The sequence below is a fragment of the Mytilus trossulus genome, unplaced genomic scaffold (genome assembly GCF_036588685.1).
Source record: "Mytilus trossulus isolate FHL-02 unplaced genomic scaffold, PNRI_Mtr1.1.1.hap1 h1tg000398l__unscaffolded, whole genome shotgun sequence".
NCBI lineage: Eukaryota > Metazoa > Mollusca > Bivalvia > Mytilida > Mytilidae > Mytilus > Mytilus trossulus.
In genome coordinates this window covers 354,187-374,237 of record NW_026963347.1, presented here as the reverse complement: position 1 = coordinate 374,237, position 20,051 = coordinate 354,187, and the positions used below count along the sequence as shown (strand labels likewise).

General features: G+C 32.9%; 1 protein-coding gene across 7 annotated transcripts in view; it reads right to left on the bottom strand.

Moving 5' to 3' along the window:
• LOC134702108 (uncharacterized) overlaps positions 1-9,493 on the bottom strand; it is a 38,799-nt gene extending 29,306 nt beyond the window's left edge. For 3 of the 7 annotated variants that reach the window (XR_010104323.1, XM_063563198.1, XM_063563203.1), the window contains exons 1-3: positions 9,475-9,493; positions 2,089-2,232; positions 641-1,114 (exon numbers count right to left, since the gene is read on the bottom strand). Coding sequence is in view for 6 of the 7 variants with exons in the window: in XM_063563198.1 (XP_063419268.1) it covers positions 641-1,114; positions 2,089-2,232; positions 9,475-9,478 (622 nt within the window). In the remaining variant the exon portion in view is untranslated. Of the gene's footprint in view, positions 1-640; positions 1,115-2,088; positions 2,233-5,415; positions 5,435-7,402; positions 7,421-7,868; positions 8,579-9,474 lie in introns of those variants that run through there. The other 4 variants (XM_063563199.1, XM_063563200.1, XM_063563202.1 and 1 more) reach the window with 4 other exon arrangements.
• Positions 9,494-20,051: the final 10,558 nt, after the last annotated feature.

Sequence of the window (20,051 nt, the reverse complement as noted above, 5' to 3'; positions counted from 1 at the left end):
GGCACAATTGACATATGACAGAAGGGATGTTTTTAACATAAGGCATCTTGTACAAACATGACAAAGTAAAAAAAGGTCAAAAGACATTGATTTTAAACATGATGGTAGCCTCACATAACTATATCAAAAATCAGCTCAAAATCTGGAGGGGAAAAGAGAAAAAGTCTGTATTACTGTGATTTTCAATAATTTCTTAAAGTCCAAAGCCCGTAATTTTAGCAAAAATTAGTGGAGCGGAACGAAACCTAAAATTCATCAGTTACTAATCATGGTTAACTCACATACCAGAAATTAGCCAAATATCTGAAGGCGTTTAGAAAAAAACTCTGTATAATGGTTTGTTGCGGAATGACAGAAAGAAGGAATTATGGACAAGGGTAAAACTATATGGCACTAACAACTTTGTTGAGGGGCCATAAAAATGTATATCCCCTAAACAAGTCTGTTTTTCTTGTCCGATGACACTACATACATTAACATGATTAAGGAATGTATGGTGTCAATTTTTTATATAGCTGAATATATAGACTAAGTAATACCATATGCACCATACACATGATTTGCACCAAAATAAATGCATGAAATGTAAATCATCTCTATTCTTTTGACAGATATAAAAGAGAAGCAAAAACAGACCTACCTGAATCTAAGTTGGAAGGTCTGTGTGTCAAAATAAATGTAATAGTGCCATGAATTAGACTTGGTACATCAGGGTGTTGCAAGGTGATTTGTTTAAAATTGTCACATAAATATTTTGTGAGTGATGTTCTTTGCTCCTCAGTCAAACTCCTAGTTTCATCATTGTAGTCCTCACAACTATCCAAGGGATCTCCTATTTTTGGCATTAATTTAATGGTTTTTGAACAATTTTGAATATATTTCAAAATATCTAGATGAATATTGCTTATATCCAGCATTAACTTTGAAAAGTCGCCTTTAGTAAATTTCTCTCCTTGCTCTGATGTATCTTTGGGACAACATAGAAAGGTTTTTGTTAAGTTTGTCCTTTGTTGATGAGTTTCATCAATCTTTTGAACATTAATTGATTTCGTTTCAAAATTGTCTCTTCTTTCAGGGGGGTTCCTTTTTATGTGAATTTCTGATGATTTCTTTTCTACAAATAAATTTAGATCTTTAATATAAAATGGAAAAAAAAATCAAACTATTTATAAATGTAAAATGGAACAAACATTATTATGATTGTTCATGTTGTTATGACTTGATGTAGATCTTTAGAAGTCTTATGTTTAATAGTGATGTTGGGTTTCCTCTTTCATTCCTTTAAACCTGCATACAAATTTATACATGTTATAGATAACACTTACAAGTTACATCCTTGTAATTTGATCATCATGCAAATCATCTGAGAAAATAAAATATTGTTGAAGTCCAGCATAACATAAAATGTGAAGTTTATCAACAGAATTTGTGAGAAAGTTTTTTAATTTTTTAATTTTTGATAATAAAAATAATGCAATGTTCATTTCCTTAAAATGAATGCTATTCTTCTCTTGTATGATTTTTTTCATAATTTTGAGCTTTAAGATATAGATTTGAAAACAATACATTTATTTTAGTATTTCTGTTCTCAACCCTGTAAATGGTACATGTACATATTATAACACAATTTCCTCTATACATTGACATACAAATAATAGGGTTTTTTTTATTAAGAGGTTAACACAGTAAGCTGTACATGTAGGACTGTTCTTTCCTGAGGCCATTACAAATATACATGTATTATTTAGGTGTACACACATTTTGAGATCAATTTGTAGTCAATTTCCAGCTCTTTCATTTCCAAGATTAGTGCAAGAATACTTTAAAATAGACCGAATTCTTTTGTCACTATAATGCATATATTTACTAATTTACATTTGCTTTTTATAGATTTTGCTATTTTTTAATTATTTTTTTAAATATCAGTATATTGCAAAATATTTTTTTTAAATTAGAAAATAGCAAAATCAATAAAAAGCAAATGTAAATTAGTAGATATATATGCATTTTAGGAACAGAAGAATTCGGTCTAACTTTAAAGTTCATACCAAACTACATATATATACATTCTCATATCATTTACACTACCTTGGAGGCTATTTCTATAACTTTCTTCTGCATGACCATTGACATGAAAGTTGCTGTTGGAAGGTGTGCAGAGGTCACAATTTTTCACATTCACACTGTTGTCATTTGTCACTGTCATGACTGTACATGTACAATTTATAGCCTCTGAAAAAAATTTCTATACTGTAGTATTATCATTTACATCTATTTTACATACCTGGTACGCACATACATGTATTTTGAACAAAGGCTAGCTTAATATATTAAATATGGACATAACCGTGACACTAAAAAATCCATGGACGTTGATGGAGGTCCACAAATAGTCAACTTTAAACATGAGGCTCACCTGATTTATTTTTATTTGCATCAATGATTGTTTCAATATTTTAAACATGATCAATGTACTGTAAATTCAGAAATTAGTGCGAGGTTTGTGTTAAATTGCGAAAAAATGCGACAGAGCTGTAAGAGCATTAATTTGAACTTGCATTTTGAAATATTTTAAATCCTCAAAAGGACTAGATATGATTCTAAAAAAAAGCTGTGACGTAATCAACATTTACTATTCATAACATGATGGTAAAGGTCATTTGACCACAACTAAGATGCCTAAAACTCTGCATAGAAGTGTTATTATTGCTTGAATTATTAAACACCATTTTATTTCTGCCAGCTTATTAAGTTCAAAAAAATTCTACCCTTCCCCGAATGATTATCAGGCCCAAATTCACTTTAGTCAATGAAAATATGTTGCCGCCTGCTTCCCCATTTTGAGTTTTTCAAATCACGTGACTTTCATGTGATATGGTTTTATGTTTAAGCGGGAATCACTGTAGATCATATGATTGTCGCTTATATAATTTTCTATGCTTTATGGATTTTTTTTCATTCAACATGTTCAATGCATGAAGTATTTACTGACAAATGTATTATTGACAATGTTGTTTTATGAATGCAATTACTATTTATCTTCAAATAAATGGAATAAATATATCTCCTTCATAATTTTTTAACAATTTTATTTAAAATTTGGAAAAAAAATATAGTATAGGTGCCAATTAAATTGATTAAAAATTTTGAGTTACTATCATCATAATCATCAAAATGAATGAAAATGTCAAAGGTGCAAATGGTTTATACTGGTTTGTTTACAGTGCATCATTACTGGGGTATCTGGTCTGTCCGCGCCTAATACAGTTTTGCACCCTACACATTCGCACCTCGCACCCAAGGTCCGTTCCCACCCAATTTAAAAAAAAATTCCAGTTGAATAATTAGAAAATCAAGATTGTTGTTTTTAATTGATTTGATATAAATACTGTATTTCGCTTGGAATGAGTAAAAACATTGAAGATTATAAATGAAAAACACAAAAGATTTTAACAGCTTGGCCCCTTTTATCTGAAAAAATGGAACAAAAATCATAGCAATGCCCTTACCAACACATGATTAAAATTTATTCAACACAAACAAATATGTTGTCATAGTCTCACTTTATTTTGAAACAATGAAATAAAAGTAAGCAATCTGACACTTGACCAAAACAAGATTAAGATTTATACAACATAAAAAAAAACTTGTTGTTTCACTTAGAGGTCAGGAATACACAAAACCAATAAAAAATGAGGATTTCTTTTTGTCGAGTATCAAGTATCGAGTAACAAAAAGTGAGTATCGAGCTATAAAAAGTGAGTATCGAGTTACAAAAAGCGAGTAGCGAGTAACAAAAAGTGAGTAACGAGTTATTAAAAGTGAGTATCGAGTTACAAAAAGCGAGTAGCGAGTAACAAAAAGTGAGTAACGAGTTATAAAAAGTGAGTATCGAGTTACAAAAAGCGAGTAGCGAGTAACAAAAAGTGAGTAGCGAGTAACAAAAACCTAGTATCGAGTTATAAAAAGTGAGTATCGAGTTATAAAAAGTGAGTATCGAGTTATAAAAAATGAGTAGCGAGTTATAAAAGGTGAGTAGCGAGTAACAAAAAGTGAGTAGCGAGTTATAAAAAGTGAGTAGCGAGTTATAAAAAGTGAGTAGCGAGTAACAAAAAGTGAGTAGCGAGTTATAAAAAGTGAGTAGCGAGTAACAAAAAACGAGTATCGAGTTATAAAAAGTGAGTAGCGAGTAACAAAAACCTAGTATCGAGTTATAAAAAGTGAGTATCGAGTTATAAAAAGTGAGTATCGAGTTATAAAAAGTGAGTAGCGAGTAACAAAAGGTACTTATCATTTTTATATGAGCGCATCATAGTCCATTGCAAAGGATATTCATTTTAGTTCATTAATTTAAATTGATATATTTTGTTTGCCAATTTGAAAGAACTAATGTTAAAGTAATATACTAAAATACATATCATTCTTATAAATGCAGTAAGACTTTGCAAGACCCCCATGTGTGTTTAAGTTTGCTTACGCCCATTTCGTTGTGTCACAGCCAACTACCTTATCCCTAGATGATCATGTGTCTATATTAAACTATAAACAGAGACATCTTTATTAAAATAGTACGTAAGCTTGAAATTTCCAATTAATATAAAAAAATAATGAAAATAATAGTGAAAACCTATCTGTAAAATACACCTTTTCTTTACAATTAAGGAACTGAAATTAGATACAAGGAAAGAATTTTACTTTTCAAATTAAATTTTGAATTTGTAAACTTATGACAAGGTTTATAATATGTTATCCTCAATTGGAACTTTAAATAGTAATTTTTGGATTCAAAACCTATGACTGTAATTTTTGCTCTAGTAATGATATAGGTGATGAATTTCATTACTTGTTCCATTGTAAAAGAATATTTTTATAACCATACCATAACGCTTGTTTGGAGATGAATTAAAATTGAGAATGGAAATGGGGAATGTGTCAAAGAGGCAACAACCCGACCAAAGAACAGACAACAGCAGAAGGTCACAAACAGGTCTTCAATGCAGAGAGAAATTCCCACACCAGGAGGCGTCCTTCAGCTGGCCCATAAACAAATATCTATACTACATGAACTAGTTCAGTGCTAATGAACACCATACTCAACTCCTAATTGTACACAAGAAACAAAAATTAAAAATAATACAAGTCTAATTAGTATTCTTCTTGACATGCTAGTGCTTTGTATTGGAAAACGAAACAACATAACTCCGGGGAGGACTGATGCTTTAATTTCAATTTGTATATTGGTGTTTGAATAAAAGATTTTTCATAATTACATTTTGTATTTTTATGAATAAATTTACAAATTAGCTAATTATGAGAATATTTATCAAAACGTTAAGCAATAATCCAGGAAACATACACTATATCTGTATTAGTTTTGTTAAAAAATGCATATTAATATTGGTAGTAAGGACCTACATGTAGTTCTTAATTGAGATCCTCATCAGATATCCCTGGCCATATATTTTCCTTTTTGTCATATAAAGAAATGCTCGAAGTTAATATGTACGTACGGGAAACAAGGAACATTATCCCCAGACAAAAAAAAATGATTCTAAATACATAGATATAGGAAAATGTGGTATATGAGTGCAATGAGACAGACTCTCCATCCAAGTAACAATTTATAAAGGTAAATCATTGTAGGTAAAAAAAAAACAGCCTTCAACACGGAGCCTTGGTTCACACCGAACAACAAGCTACACGTTCATAAAAGATGAATTTTATTACAAAGGATAATCCTCATGAATTATACTGGAATTGTCCTTTGACCTCACTGATATTAATATGTTTATGTGTTGATCTGTGATGGGTATATATGTTAATGAAATCCTTCACCGAATACGGGACCACCATATTACTAGTGGTAGACCCTAATGTTCAACAGTCTTCAATTTCTACCAAATATGGGCTGTCAAAAAAAAAATGCTAACATTCCAATTTTCAATAACAGTTAACAGCAAATATATTATCACAAAAACAGATAACAAAAACCCTAATAGTCCAATAACAGCTAACAATGAATAAGACAATAACAGCTAACAGCAAATATATTTTCAGAATAACAGATAACAAAGAATCAATTTGCCCCATAACAGCATAACAGTTAAACCACTTGCTCCCCTCTTTGGTTGCCAATGAGACATATCTCCATCCATGACAAAATCTCTTCAATGTAAGCAATTATAGGTCACAGTACAGCCTTCAACATGGAGCATTGGCGTGTGCCGCAAAGTAAGCTGTAATCCCCCAACTTCACATGTAAAACAATTCAGATGAGATTAAACAACACCCAGATTTAAATACGAAATCATCAATGTTAAAACATGTATATATGAATTAAAGTAACAAGAGACAACAAAAATCATAGATTTCTTACTTGGAACAGGTAAGTTAGGAAACCGTATATATATTTAGGGAGGTTAAAAGTATGTGCAGTATCTGTCCCTTTCCTCTAACATAGGACAGTGGCATTACCGGTACAGCACAACATAAGAACAACCAAGTAAAACTCTGAAGAGAACAGCTTTTAAGTTTTAACTCATCGGGTCGATACTAAGCAAACTATAAACAAATAATCAGGTTAGATGACGAAATAAAAACATTTATTCTGATTTAGAGTGATTTATAAATAAAGTAAAACGACTATCCTTTGCAATGAATTCATATAAAATAGCATGGTATCAAATTGTATTGAAAGCCTTCAGAATTAGTAAGTAATGAAAAGGGAAACAAACCATGAGATGATCATTCGTTGAAAAACCAAAAATATAAATGATAGCTTTTGTTACTCGATACTCACTTTTTATAACTCGATACTCACTTTTTGTTACTCGCTACTCACTTTTTATAACTCGATACTCGCTTTTTGTTACTCGCTACTCACTTTTTATAACTCGATACTCACTTTTTATAACTCGATACTTGCTTTTTGTTACTCGCTACTCACTTTTATAACTCGATACTCGCTTTTTATAACTCGCTAGTCACTTTTTGTTACTTGCTACTCACTTTTTATAACTCGATACTCGCTTTTTGTTACTCGCTACTCACTTTTTATAACTCGATACTCACCTTTCATAACTTGATACTCGCTTTTTGCAACTTGATACTTGCTACTCGACTAAAAGTAAATCTCATAAAAAATGGTCCTGAACGTGTAGGGTGTGAAAGTGAAAGGGGGCGAATGTAATAGGGTGCAAACATGAATGGGCGCCAATGGACCAGGATTCCATTACTGGTACCCATCATTAATTGGGGGTCTCATTGGGGGGTTCTGATCCCGGATCCCGCTTACTGTTTTGTCAGATTCCCGTATCCCGCTTACACTAGGTACATAAGCAAATCTCAAGTTGAATATACATAACTTAGTCATGTTAGTCTTTAGTTGTTTTATGTCACATACTTTGTAGTCTTTGAATTCACAGAAACGTATCCTCATAGCAGCAAGACAACAGTATAGCAACTAGCTTCAGACAAGTTAACATGAAACATCAACAATAGGCGGCGACTTCTACACATTCAATTATATACACACAACGCAACACTATTCTAAAAAATATCAGGGCAAACAGGTTTCAGGGCGAACAGAAACTAGGGCGAACCAAAATCTGGGAATGGACCCGGTTTCTGTGTTCATCATTACTGGGGTTCGTTTTAGATTGCGTTTGCTTTCCACTTGTCCATATTTTACTTTTAGGTAGACCAAATAATAATGACTTCTTGAAAGGCTAATATATTGTTTTTCTTTGACGCTTTACATAGGAAGGCGTCACACCAAAAATTTAAAACAGCCTTACAAGACAACATAATGTTTTTGACCAACTTTTAGTGTTTTAGGATGACCACGAAGTCGCTTCAATTTTACTTACAACAAGTGTGAGTTCGTGGTCTAGTGGTTAAGACAGATGGCTACAGTGCTGAAGGTCCCGAGTTCGATTCTCACTCGGGGTGCTTAAAATATCAGTACATTAGAAGGGTAATTTTCACCCTCTCACACACATCTCTGGTACCCAGACCGGAGTTTAAACTAGAATGGGTACGTTGGGGGCCTCGGTTGGTCAAAGTGTCCCTACTTTGACCTGGAGATCAATCTTCTGATATCTCTCTGGTTTGTCTGTTTCCACCGAGTGGCCCGGTGGTTCTCTCCGAGTACTTCGGCTTCCTCCACCACAATAACAGACTTCCCGGTGTCCTAGCACTCCCTTTGTGTTGAATTGGGTGGGGATTGTTTGTCCTTGTAAAAATAATTGTCGTATAAATATACGTTAGTGACACATCTCCATTAATCCCGTTAGGGAGTGTACATGGATGCCACTGTACCCTCGCAGCTTTCGAGGGGTTCTTCGGATATCGGAGGCATTTACCAGTACATACATACATACATACAATGTAATTTCGGTCGGTAGTTATATCCTGCATTCCTTGTTTGTCTATACATGTATTAGTCTATCTTGACATGTGTGGACCCTCATAGAACATTAAATTAGTTGTAATATTGTGCAGAAGTCCCCCTCGGATACATAGGAAGGGCACCATCTTCGAGCAAATCTTGGGGCGTGTTTTATTCAATCCGGTCTGTTCGGGGTTACACTAATGACTGGACCGAATGACCGGAACGAATGACAGGACCAAATGAAAATGCTAATATCTTTTTCATTTCTCAAAGGATTAATCTCAAATTTAAAATATAATAAGATTTAATCATTAAATATATAGATTAAAGACAAAAATTGTATATTTTTTCTTAAAGAAGCTTTAGTCCAAATAATTATGACGTCTGGGACGGCTATTTGAATTTTTTTCTGGGACGTCCTACGTCACGTCATAATTATTTGGACTAAAAGAAGCTTTAGAAAATGTGACCTGACCTCAACGCTGATAATGGCAGGACCAACATCGACAATGCCAGGACGAAATAAAAATGCTGATAACTTTTTTTATTTTTCCAAGGAATTATCTCAGATTTTGAAATATAAAAAAAGATGTCACCTTTAAATACAAAAAAATTATAAAAAATATAGATTTTTTTTCAAAAATCCTTTATTGGTATTAATTACCAATTTAAATAATTTTATTCAATCAATTTATGCAGTAAGATAATACATAAACTGAAGTTTTGTAAAAATACACGTGATTGTTTAACATTCAATATAGTCACTCACTGTTAAGTACATTTTATACACGTTTTTTTTTAATATTATTTAAGGAATGAATGTAAAAATATTGTTTTCTGTCTATTCGAAATAAAATCAAACATGTGTAGTGCACACTTCAAATAGATAGAAATAAATATCCCTGTCATCCCTTATAATTCAATTCCTGAAACTTGTCCACTGAACTTTAAAGCTTGTGTCCGACGCGCTTGCCTGACCACTCGACCACCTACCCTCTAGACAAATTTTACCAAACATTGAAATTGAATATATAAAACGAATCGATGAATTATTTTATACCTCGACTACTTAAATTACTTACCCATTGATAATTGAGATTTCACATGTAATCTTGAGGCGATAGTTATCCGGTCAACCAAGGGTTCCCTAGAATCATATCTCTCTTGGTCTCTCCATAGTCCCAAACCAATTCTGCACCTTTTGGTATATCAACTTTAGACACCAAGAAAAGTTTCTTACAACTTTGTCCTTTATCATGCACCACAGATATAAGTTTACAATTCGGAAACTGTTTCGAATGGTTGAAATATCGTGCTAAATTTTCTTCTTCCTTAAACAAATCTCCGAGCTTATTCCGATTAGCATCCAACACTAAACTCTTTACAGGATCAAATACTGCTACTGGAGGCAAATTGTTATCTGCATATTCCTTCTCTCGATCTTTATTTTCGGATTGTGTGATCCATTGTCCTTTGTATTCTGTTAAATGAAAATTCGATGGAATATTGCAGAGAGCGAAAACCCCACATCCAACGTTATTGTTCACAAATTTTCTTTCATAAAATTGTCTCTCGGAAATTGATTCTGTTGCCGAATGAATTGTTTTTCTGGATATTCTAGGCAAGTTTACATAATACCCCCTTGGTTTTGTACATTCTTTTATCTTGTGTATAATTGCAAGCTTTTTGAATCTTCTATAAAATCCCGAACTTGCTTGATGATGAAGGTCTACAGCCTCAGTTCGAGCACTTACGTATCTAAGGTAAATACGCTTTAAATCAGTACTTTTCACTGCAATGTCAGACGACTTCAGTAATTTCACAAAATCTTCAATATATGGAACAAATGCTCCAACGTCCCTTGGGTGTCGATTAGTTCCTCTTAAATTGGGATTCCTAGGCATTTAGCGTGCAGATGTACAACATTAGGAAATTCAAATTAGTCATTTTAAGTGTTATGTAACACGTAGGTTAATTGACATATCAAATGTAATTTAATAATTGTATGTTGAAAAGTTTACAAGGTGCTAGTTTCATTGGGATAGCGGTATTTGTGAACAATTGATAAGTGCATGCATACGATTCTCCTTTGAAAAAATCATTATGAATAACACAAAGGTGGGCTTAAGACAACATCCCGTTGGCCTTAATTTAAAAAGAAGTAGAAGATACCAAAGCCACATTCAAACTCATAAGTCGAACACAAACCGACAAAGTCATGACAAAAATGAAAAACGACGACAAGGCAAAATGCACTACACAAAACAAAACATTGAAAACTAAAGACTAAGCCACACGAACCCCACAAAAACAAGGGTGATCGCAGGTGATCCGGAAGGGTAAGCAGATCCTGCTCCACATGTGACACCCGTCGTTTTGCTTATGCATATATACAAATTAGGTGATCACATATCATTTGTAACGGTCAACCAACTCGTGATGGCGTCCGTAACATTTTCGCAGGGATTACTTTAACTTTACCACTTGGAACCCTAGGTTTTGTAGCTTTCTGGTAAGCAGCAACCCTCAATCAATAAAATCATCATAGGAAACGCAAGCCTCTGGAATATCGTATCAACTGTGAGATATATTCTCCATATGCAGGCGCTGCTGGAATGTTGCTACATAAAAATAGAAAGTTCACAATTGGAAAGCTGAAATCATCTCTTTTATCGTATAAATATCAGTAACTTACTATTTCAGTTTACTATTAATTACAACACAAAAAGAGGAACAATCAATACAAGTAAACATAAAACAGAACTATCCCTAGCTACATTATTAGCAGAAATTCATAAGACAGGTTAGGACGGAAAAACTAAATCAAACACAAACTAACGATCTCCTTTTTCTATCCATAACAATATGATAGTAATATTCATCAAATATATAACATAAAAAAGGCGGAATACAAAAATTATCTTAATATTGTCATTCTCTCATACACCCCTTACTTAAGAAAAAAATAAGTTGACGATCGCTCTTTCCTACCTACACACGTTTAAATTCTAAACAGCTTTTTTTCCCTTGTTGAAAAAATATCAGTAACTTACTATTGCACTTTCCTACCAATTACGACACAAAAAACCAGGTACAATTAATATAAGGAAACAAAACAACAAACTATCACTGTCTTCATTATGAGCAGAAGTTCATCAGACAGGTTATGACGAACAAACTGATCTCAAAACAAACTGGTGATCACCTTTTCCTAACAATAGCAAAATGATAGTAACTGTTATGTACATCAAAGATATAAGCTGAAAACGGCGGAATTCAATAATGATTTTAATGTTGCCATTCTGTCATAAACCACTTACTAAGAAAAAATTAAGTTGACGATCGCTCTTTCCTACCTACACACGTTTAATTTTGAACAAATTTTTTACTTCCAAAAAAAATAGTTTCCTACCAATTACGACACAGAACCAGGTATAATCAATATAAAGAAATATCAAAACAAACTAAGGCTTTATCTACATTAGCAGAAATACATGAGACAGGCGAGGACGGACAAGCTCTTTCGATCGCATTTTCTTATCAATGAGAATATGATAGCGATGTGCTTCAAAGCTATAAACCGAAAGGAGGTGGAATACAAAAATGATCTTATTATTGCCATTCTGTCATGAACCCCTTATTTCGAAAATCTTAAGTTGACGATCGCTCTTTACTACCTACACAGGTTTCAATTCTAAACGTCATTTTTCACTTGCTTAAAAATCATCACCAACTTACTTTTGCACTTTCATACAAATTACGATACAGAAAGACAATTAATATAAGGAAGAATAAAAACAAACTATCACTGTTAACATTATAAGAAGAACTTCATATGACCGGTAAGGACAGACAAACTGACGATTATCCTTTCCTAACAATAACAATATGTTAGTGATGTACATCAATGAAATAAGATAAAAAAAGGCGGAAAATTATCCTAATGTTGTCATTCCGTCATAAACCACTTACTAAGAAATATTTAAGTTGACGATCGCTCTTTCCTACCTACACACGTTTAATTTTGAACAAATTTTTTACTTCCAAAAAAAATAGTTTCCTACCAATTACGACACAGAACGAGGTATAATCAATATAAAGAAATATCAAAACAAACTAAGGCTTTATCTACATTAGCAGAAATACATGAGACAGGCGAGGACGGACAAGCTCTTTCGATCGCATTTTCTTATCAATGAGAATATGATAGCGATGTGCTTCAAAGCTTTAAACCGAAAGGAGGTGGAATACAAAAATGATCTTATTATTGCCATTCTGTCATGAACCCCTTATTTCGAAAATCTTAAGTTGACGATCGCTCTTTACTACCTACACAGGTTTAGATTCTAAACGTCATTTTTCACTTGCTTAAAAATCATCACCAACTTACTTTTGCACTTTCCTACAAATTACGATACAGAAAGACAATTAATATAAGGAAGAATAAAAACAAACTATCACTGTTAACATTATAAGAAGAACTTCATATGACCGGTAAGGACAGACAAACTGACGATTATCCTTTCCTAACAATTACAATATGTTAGTGTTGTACATCAATGAAATAAGATAAAAAAAGGCGGAAAATTATCCTAATGTTGTCATTCCGTCATAAACCACTTACTAAGAAATATTTAAGTTGACGATCGCTCTTTCCTACCTACACACGTTTAATTTTGAACAGAATGTTTTACTTCCAGAAAAATAGTTTCCTACCAATTACGACACAGAACGAGGTACAACCAATATAAAGAAATATCAAAACAAACTAAGGCTTTATCTACATTAGCAGAAATTCATAAGACAGGCGAGGACGGACAAGCTCTTTCGATCGCCCTTTCTTATCAATAAGAATATGATAGCGATGTGCTTCAAAGCTATAAACCGAAAGGAGGTGGAATACAAAAATGATCTTATTATTGCCATTCTGTCATGAACCCCTTATTTCGAAAATCTTAAGTTGACGATCGCTCTTTACTACCTACACAGGTTTAAATTCTAAACGTCATTTTTCACTTGCTAAAAATCATCACCAACTTACTTTTGCACTTTCCTTCAAATTACGACACAGAAAGACAATTTATATAAGGAAGAATTAAAACAAACTATCTCTGTTTACATTATAAACAGAACTGCATATGACCGGTAAGGACAGACAAACTAAATCAAACACAAACTAACGATTATAATTTCTTTTCAATAATAGTATGTTAGTGATGTACATCAATGAAATCAGATGAAAAAGGCGGAAAATTATCTTAATGTTGTCATTCCGTCATAAACTCCATACTAACAAAAAATAAAGTTGACGATCGCTCTTTCCTACCAACGCAGGTTTAAATTCTAAACGTCAGTTTTCACTTGCCAAAAAAAAGACCAGTAACTACGTTTTGTAATTAACTATCAACTACGACACAAAGGGGTACAATTAACACAAAGAAACATAAAACAAACAAAAAATGTATGTCTTCATTATTAACAGAACTATATAAACAGATTAGTACGGACAAATAAATCAAACCCAAAATAACGATCACCCTTTCCCATCAATAACAATATGATATAGTGATCAAAGGAATAAGCTGAAAAAATGCGGAAAAGGATCTCTTAATGTCGTCATGCCGTCATTAACCACATACTAACAAAAACTAAAGATGACAATCGCTCTTTCGTACCAACACACGTTTAAATTCAAAAAGTCATTCTCAAGTGCCGAAAGAATATCAGTAACTTACTATTTCAGTTTACTATTAATTACAACCCAAAAAGAGGAACAATCAATACAAGTAAACATAGAACAAAACTATCCCTAGCTACATTATTAGCAGAAATTCATAAGACAGGTTAGGACGGAAAAACGAAATCAAACACACACTAACGATCTCCTTTTTCTATCCATAACAATATGATAGTAATATGCATCAAATATATTACATAAAAAAGGCGGAATACAAAAATTATCTTAATATTGTCATTCTCTCATACACCCCTTACTTAAGAAAAAAATAAGTTGATGATCGCTCTTTCCTACCTACACACGTTTAAATTCTAAACAGCTTTTTTTCCCTTGTTGAAAAAATATCAGTAACTTACTATTGCACTTTCCTACCAATTACGACACAAAAAACCAGGTACAATTAATATAAGGAAACATAACAACAATCTATTGCTTTCTTCATTATGAGCAGAAGTTCATCAGACAGGTTATGACGAACAAACTGATCACAAAACAAACTGGTGATCGCCTATTCCTAACAATAGCAAAATGATAGTTATGTACATCAAAGATATATAAGCTGAAAACGGCGGAATTCAATAATGATTTTAATGTTGCCATTCTGTCATAAACCACTTACTAAGAAAAAATTAAGTTGACGATCGCTCTTTCCTACCTACACACGTTTAATTTTGAACAAATTTTTTACTTCCAAAAAAAATAGTTTCCTACCAATTACGACACAGAACGAGGTACAATCAATATAAAGAAATATCAAAACAAACTAAGGCTTTATCTACATTAGCAGAAATACATAAGACAGGCGAGGACGGACAAGCTCTTTCGATCGCATTTTCTTATCAATGAGAATATGATAGCGATGTGCTTCAAAGCTTTAAACCGAAAGGAGGTGGAATACAAAAATGATCTTATTATTGCCATTCTGTCATGAACCCCTTATTTCGAAAATCTTAAGTTGACGATCGCTCTTTACTACCTACACAGGTTTCAATTCTAAACGTCATTTTTCACTTGCTAAAAAATCATCACCAACTTACTTTTGCACTTTCCTTCAAATTACGACACAGAAAAACAATTAATATAAGGAAGAATTAAAACAAACTATCTCTGTTTACATTATAAACAGAACTGCATATGACCGGTAAGGACAGACAAACTAATTAATTACAACACAAAAAGAGGAACAATCAATACAAGTAAACATAAAACAAAACTATCCCTAGCTACATTATTAGCAGAAATTCATAAGACAGGTTAGGACGGAAAAACTAAATCAAACACAAACTAACAATCTCTCTTTCTATCCATAACAATATGATAGTAATATGCATCAAATATATAACATAAAAAAGGCGGAATACAAAAATTATCTTAATATTGTCATTCTCTCATACACCCCTTACTTAAGAAAAAAATAAGTTGATGATCGCTCTTTCCTACCTACACACGTTTAAATTCTAAACAGCTTTTTTTCCCTTGTTGAAAAAATATCAGTAACTTACTATTGCACTTTCCTACCAATTACGACACAAAAAACCAGGTACAATTAATATAAGGAAACATAACAACAATCTATTGCTTTCTTCATTATGAGCAGAAGTTCATCAGACAGGTTATGACGAACAAACTGATCACAAAACAAACTGGTGATCGCCTATTCCTAACAATAGCAAAATGATAGTTATGTACATCAAAGATATATAAGCTGAAAACGGCGGAATTCAATAATGATTTTAATGTTGCCATTCTGCCATAAACAACTTACTAAGAAATATTTAAGTTGACGATCGCTCTTTCCTACCTACACACGTTTAATTTTGAACAGTATGTTTTACTTCCAAAAAATTAGTTTGCTACCAATTACGACACAGAACGAGGTACAATCAATATAAAGAAATATCAAAACAAACTATCTTTAACTACATTAGCAGAAATTCATAAGACAGGCGAGGACGGACAAGCTCTTTCGATCGCCTTTTCTTATAAATAAGAATATGATAGCGATGTGCTTCAAAGCTATAAACCGAAATGAGGTGGAATACAAAAAATGATCTTATTATTGTCATTCTGTCATGAACCCCTTATTTCGAAAATCTTAAGTTGACGATCGCTCTTTACTACCTACACAGGTTTAGATTCTAAACGTCATTTTTCACTTGCTTAAAAATCATCACCAACTTACTTTTGCACTTTCATACAAATTACGATACAGAAAGACAATTAATATAAGGAAGAATAAAAACAAACTATCACTGTTAACATTATAAGAAGAACTTCATATGACCGGTAAGGACAGACAAACTGACGATTATCCTTTCCTAACAATAAAAGTATATAGATGCCTCATGTTTCGAACTTTCCGTCAGTCACATGTCCAATGTCCTTGACCTCATTTTCATGGTTCAGTGACTACTTGATAAAAAAGTTCAGATTTTTTGTAATGTTAAATTCTCTCTTATTATAAGTAATTGGATAACTATATTTGGTATGTGCGTACCTTGCAAGGTCCTCATGCCTGTCAGACGGTTTTCACTTGACCTCGACCTCATTTCATGGATCAGTGAACAAGGTTAAGTTTTGGTGGTCAAGTCCATATCTCAGATACTATAAGCAATAGGTCTAGTATATTCGGTGTATGGAAGGACTGTAAGGTGTACATGTCCAAATGACAGGTGTCATTTGACCTTGACCTTATTTTCATGGTTCAGTGGTTATAGTTAAGTTTTTGTGTTTTGGTCTGTTTTTCTTATACTTTATGCAATAGGTATACTATAATTGTTGTATGGAATGATTGTAAGGTGTACATGATTAGTTGACAGGTGTCATCTGACATTGACCTCATTTTCATGGTTCAGTGGTCAAAGTTAAGTTTTTTAGTTTTGGTCTATATTTCTAATACTTTATGTCTTAGGTCATCTATATTTGGTGTATGGAAATATTTTATGATCTATATGTCGGTTCCGCAGGTTTTATTTGACCTTGACCTCATTTTCACGGTCCATTGCTAAGTTTTAAGTGTTTGTGTTTTGGTCTGCTTTTCTTTATTTATAAGCAATAAGTCAACTACATTTGTTGTATTGAAGAATTGTTAGCTGTACATGTCTGCCTGGCATGGTTCATCTGACCTTGACCTCATTTTCATGGTTCATTGATCAATGTTTCATTTTCTAGGTTAATGTTGAGTTTATGTGACAGTTGTAATAAAGCTTTATATTTCGGTCTATCAAGATTATGAATATCAAGGATTAGTAAAGAAGGCGAGACATTTCAGTGTGTCCACTCTTGTCATGACAAGTTACAGACCAAGTTCGAATTTTGTTCAGGTCTGATGATTTCGTGCAGAGTTATGGTCCTTTGACTTGGACAATTCTTTTTTTGATGGCATCACTTTTATCGTTCTTGAGTGATGACCCTCCTTTCAAATGTTATGTAAGCAGGGGCATTATATCCATTATTTGGTTATATTCAGTAGTTCACAGAAGGTCTGAGTAAAATCAGAAATTTAATTATGGTCTAATTCACTTGTTCAAACGAACTGTAAGAATATATGTGCAAATCGCTAATTAATTTCTGAAACTTACTGGTATTTCAAACCCAAACTGTATACTCTTATCATTCTTAATATAAAATAAGAATCACATATCTGAAATTGTCCAGCATGGTGACTACTAGTATGTAATTTAGTTAAACATTATACAAGCTAATTCGAGCATCATTTTTACTGTCTACAAAAACATTGGATTCACTACATATGCCGCATGAAATAATGTACACTAAATACACTGCAGACAGACTATCTAAAAATCTCTAGACAGAGAAATTTGTATATTAATGAAAAATTATTACACAAGGGTTTTCAATATCACAAACTAGTCAAAACATTTACTAAATTTTGTCATCTGTACAAGGACATCATTTGCAAATATAATTCAACACACAGACTTCTTATACTAGCACATTCCGGTATTTCACATCCAATTGTTATGGTAATATTCTTTACAAAGCACTAAAGTGTCAAAATTTACCTCAAAAGCTAACAAAACCTTTAAACAGACTTATTAAGAAGGGATATATTTATGATACTGTTGTCAGGTCATTAAAGATTGCATGATTTGATATTGATTCACTTATCCTAAAGATCTTTGCATCAGAAATAAACACATGTACTCTAAAAATCAGTTGTTGGCACGAAACAGGTTATGTTCTTCTCATATATTTTATTCATTTTTATACGTACATTTGAGGGACGTATTATGGTATACCGTTTTCCGTCTGTCCGTCCATCGTCAACATGTCGGACATTAACTAAAAAAACGCTCTAACCAATTTGCATGAAACTTTGGTGAATTGTTTATATCTTGACGTTAGCTCCCTTTCGTTTTTAATAAATATTAGATTTTACTTTTCCGAGTAATGGAGTTTTATTCATTAAAAAAAGGGGAATTTTCCAGTTTTCGGACAATAACTCAAGAATGCTTTCACCAACTTGCAATAAATTGTGAATTGTGTATATCTATTGACATGAGCTTCATTTTGATTTTTATTAATTTTAGATTTTACATTTCCGAAATACAGTGTTTTATTCATAAAAAAGGGAGATTTTCCAGTTTTCGGACAAAAACTCAAAAAAGCTTTCAGCAGTTCTTATGAAACTTTTGTGAATTGTTTATATCTATTGATGTAAGCTCCCTTTAGAATTTTATAAATTTAAATTTTACATTTCTGAGTTGTGGGGTTTTATTCATGAAAAAGGGGTGATTTTCCAGTTTTCGGCCAATAACTCAAAAATGCTGTCAGCAATTCTCATGAAAGTTTGGTGAATTGTTTATATATCTATTGATGTAAGCTTAAGCTCCCTTTTGATTTTCATAAATTTCTAATATGACTTTGAGAATTAATTGAACTTTATTTGTTTATAGTCTGACAACAGATTTACTAAGTATTGTGCAACAGCACAGTGTATTGCATAACAGCAAGAAATCTTGAATTGAATATAAATTCAATTCATATAACCAATTTCAAGTTTTTATTCATTTATTCAAAACCCTATAATATGTCAAATATATATTTTGTACAATCCAAATTCAGACCTGTATCAAGCTTGAATATTGAGAGGAATATTAAGTTCATTTTTGACCCAACTGTTCAGGGTTAGACCTCTGTGGACGTATCCAGCTGCGCTCAGCGAAGCAGTTTATTGCAAAGAGGCCAGATGAAACACGCATCCGGTTGCGGGAGTTTCTCGCTGCATTGGAGACCCATTGGTGGCCTTCGGTTTATGTCTGCTCTTTGGTCGGGTTGTTGTCTCGTTGACACATTCTCCATTTCCATTCTCAATTTTAAATATTATTATTAGTACACGTCAAATTGATATCTGATTTTCATTACAATTATACACAACTGTAAATGTGTCTACAATGTAGTAAGCAATGTGTTCACCGCCTAACCTCGATAACTGAAAAAGAAAACGAGATAATTTTCTTATACACTATACCCGCGAAATTCAAACCGGTTCTTACAATAGGTACTACTAGACTAAAACATATAACTCGTAGAGCAATTGAATATAGGGAAGAACCAAAAATTTGCGAAAGCAAATTTGCAGATCTAACATTGCTGGGTTGATGTTTAGACGAGTTGTATGCCCACCGAAAGCTCTTTTTTTGAGAGCCCAGGTGGTCGTGTGGTCTCGCGGGACGGCTGCAGTGCAGGCGATTTGGTGTCACGATATCACAGTAGCATGGGTTCGAATCCCGGCGAGGAAAGAACCATAAATTTGCGAAAGCAATTTTGCAGATCTAACATTGTTGGGTTGATGTTTAGACGAGTTGTACGAACACCTGGGCTCTCAAAAAGAGCTTTTGGTGGGCATGTGTTACCTTTCCATGTCAGTTTTAATCTAGCGGCGTACTACAGTACATG